This window comes from Sinocyclocheilus anshuiensis, unplaced genomic scaffold (assembly GCF_001515605.1).
Source record: "Sinocyclocheilus anshuiensis isolate Anshui unplaced genomic scaffold, SAMN03320099.WGS_v1.1 scaffold676, whole genome shotgun sequence".
NCBI classification, from domain to species: Eukaryota; Metazoa; Chordata; class Actinopteri; order Cypriniformes; family Cyprinidae; genus Sinocyclocheilus; species Sinocyclocheilus anshuiensis.
In genome coordinates this window covers 784,227-786,480 of record NW_015558579.1, presented here as the reverse complement: position 1 = coordinate 786,480, position 2,254 = coordinate 784,227, and the positions used below count along the sequence as shown (strand labels likewise).

The 2,254-nt window shown below is 48.9% G+C and overlaps 1 protein-coding gene and 1 pseudogene across 1 annotated transcript; both read left to right on the top strand.

Annotated features, from left to right (window-relative positions):
* Positions 1 to 7: 7 nt before the first annotated feature.
* On the top strand, positions 8 to 997 carry LOC107679744 (transcription factor Sox-11-like). Its single transcript, XM_016475382.1, has one exon. It carries the CDS (start codon positions 68 to 70, stop codon positions 995 to 997), a length of 930 nt encoding a protein of 309 aa, XP_016330868.1. The 5' UTR covers positions 8 to 67.
* LOC107679807 (transcription factor Sox-11-like) lies at positions 947 to 2,061 on the top strand (annotated as a pseudogene).
* The last annotated feature ends 193 nt before the right edge of the window (positions 2,062 to 2,254 follow it).

Sequence of the window (2,254 nt, the reverse complement as noted above, 5' to 3'; positions counted from 1 at the left end):
CTCTGAGGCACAGAGAGCAGACGCACGCGGGTGATATTTTGGACTGACAACACACGGCAACGGCACCATGGTGCAGCAAACGGACAACAGCGAAACGGACGGCATGTCCAGAGAAGCCACCGACTCCGACGAAAGTGAATTCATGGTTTCGATAAACCCAGACTGGTGCAAGACAGCGACCGGACACATAAAGCGACCGATGAACGCGTTTATGGTGTGGTCTAAAATCGAGCGGAGAAAGATCATGGAACAGTCTCCAGACATGCACAACGCCGAGATCTCCAAACGCTTGGGGAAGCGCTGGAAAATGCTGAAGGACAGCGAAAAGATACCTTTCATCAGGGAAGCCGAAAGACTCCGGTTGAAACACATGGCTGATTATCCTGACTACAAATACAGACCCAAGAAGAAACCAAAGCTGGACAGTTCCTCCAAACCCTCAGCCCCATCTCCAGAGAAGTCCTGCACCAAAATGTCCAAGAACTCCAAGAAATGTCCCAAACTAAAAGCGAACAAGACGGGAAGCAAGTCGTCTCACTGCTACGGAGATGACTACGTGTTTAAGAGCATTAAAGTTTCAAAGACTGTCATTAAAAGTGAATTCACGGATGAAGACGACGACTCCGAGGAGGACTCCTCTCGAGTCCGGGTGAAGGAAGAGGAAGAGGATCCGATCCGAGCCTACAATGTAGCAAAAGTTCCCGCCAGCCCAACTTTGAGCTCGTCTACAGAGTCCGAGGGCGCCAGCATGTACGAGGAGGTCCGGAACAACAGACTCTTCTACAATTTCAAAAACATCACCAAGCAGAGCACAATGTATCCTGCATCCGTCTCACCAGCATCCTCTAGGTCAGTTTCCACTTCTTCCAGCTCAAGCGAAGACGCGGACGACTTGCTTTTTGACTTCAGTTTGAACTTCGCCTCCTCCGCGCAAAGAAGAGTGGGTGAACCTCTGAGGCACAGAGAGCAGACGCACGCGGGTGATATTTTGGACTGACAACACACGGCAACGGCACCATGGTGCAGCAAACGGACAGCATGTCCAGAGAAGCCACCGACTCCGACGAAAGTGAATTCATGGTTTCGATAAACCCAGACTGGTGCAAGACAGCGACCGGACACATAAAGCGACCGATGAACGCGTTTATGGTGTGGTCTAAAATCGAGCGGAGAAAGATCATGGAACAGTCTCCAGACATGCACAACGCCGAGATCTCCAAACGCTTGGGGAAGCGCTGGAAAATGCTGAAGGACAGCGAAAAGATACCTTTCATCAGGGAAGCCGAAAGACTCCGGTTGAAACACATGGCTGATTATCCTGACTACAAATACAGACCCAAGAAGAAACCAAAGCTGGACAGTTCCTCCAAACCCTCAGCCCCATCTCCAGAGAAGTCCTGCACCAAAATGTCCAAGAACTCCAAGAAATGTCCCAAACTAAAAGCGAACAAGACGGGAAGCAAGTCGTCTCACTGCTACGGAGATGACTACGTGTTTAAGAGCATTAAAGTTTCAAAGACTGTCATTAAAAGTGAATTCACGGATGAAGACGACGACTCCGAGGAGGACTCCTCTCGAGTCCGGGTGAAGGAGGAGGAAGAGGATCCGATCCGAGCCTACAATGTAGCAAAAGTTCCCGCCAGCCCAACTTTGAGCTTGTCTACAGAGTCCGAGGGCGCCAGCATGTACGAGGAGGTCCGGAACAACAGACAGTTCTACAATTTCAAAAACATCACCAAGCAGAGCACAATGTATCCTGCATCCGTCTCACCAGCATCCTCTAGGTCAGTTTCCACTTCTTCCAGCTCAATCGAAGACGCGGACGACTTGCTTTTTGACTTCAGTTTGAACTTCGCCTCCTCCGCGCAAAGCTCGGAGCTGGGCAACCAAAACCTCTCCCTCTCTCTGGTGGATAAGGAGTTGGAGTCTTTTAGTGAGGGCAGCCTGAGCTCCCACTTTGAATTTCCAGACTATTGCACGCCTGAGCTCAGCGAAATGATAGCTGGGGACTGGCTCGAAGCGAACTTTTCTGACCTGGTTTTTACATACTAAATAAGACAAGTAATAACATACGGGAGAGGTATAATGCTCTGTTCTGTACGTATTTCTTTCCTCTGCCTTCTTCTGGTGGTCCACACATAGGGGCTTTGCGAAGGAGGCAAGTATGGCAAGCCATTTTAACATTTATTTCTTCAAACTATATAGTGTCTGTGTTTGTGTTACTAGTATCGTTTTTTTTTTTTTTTTTTTTTTT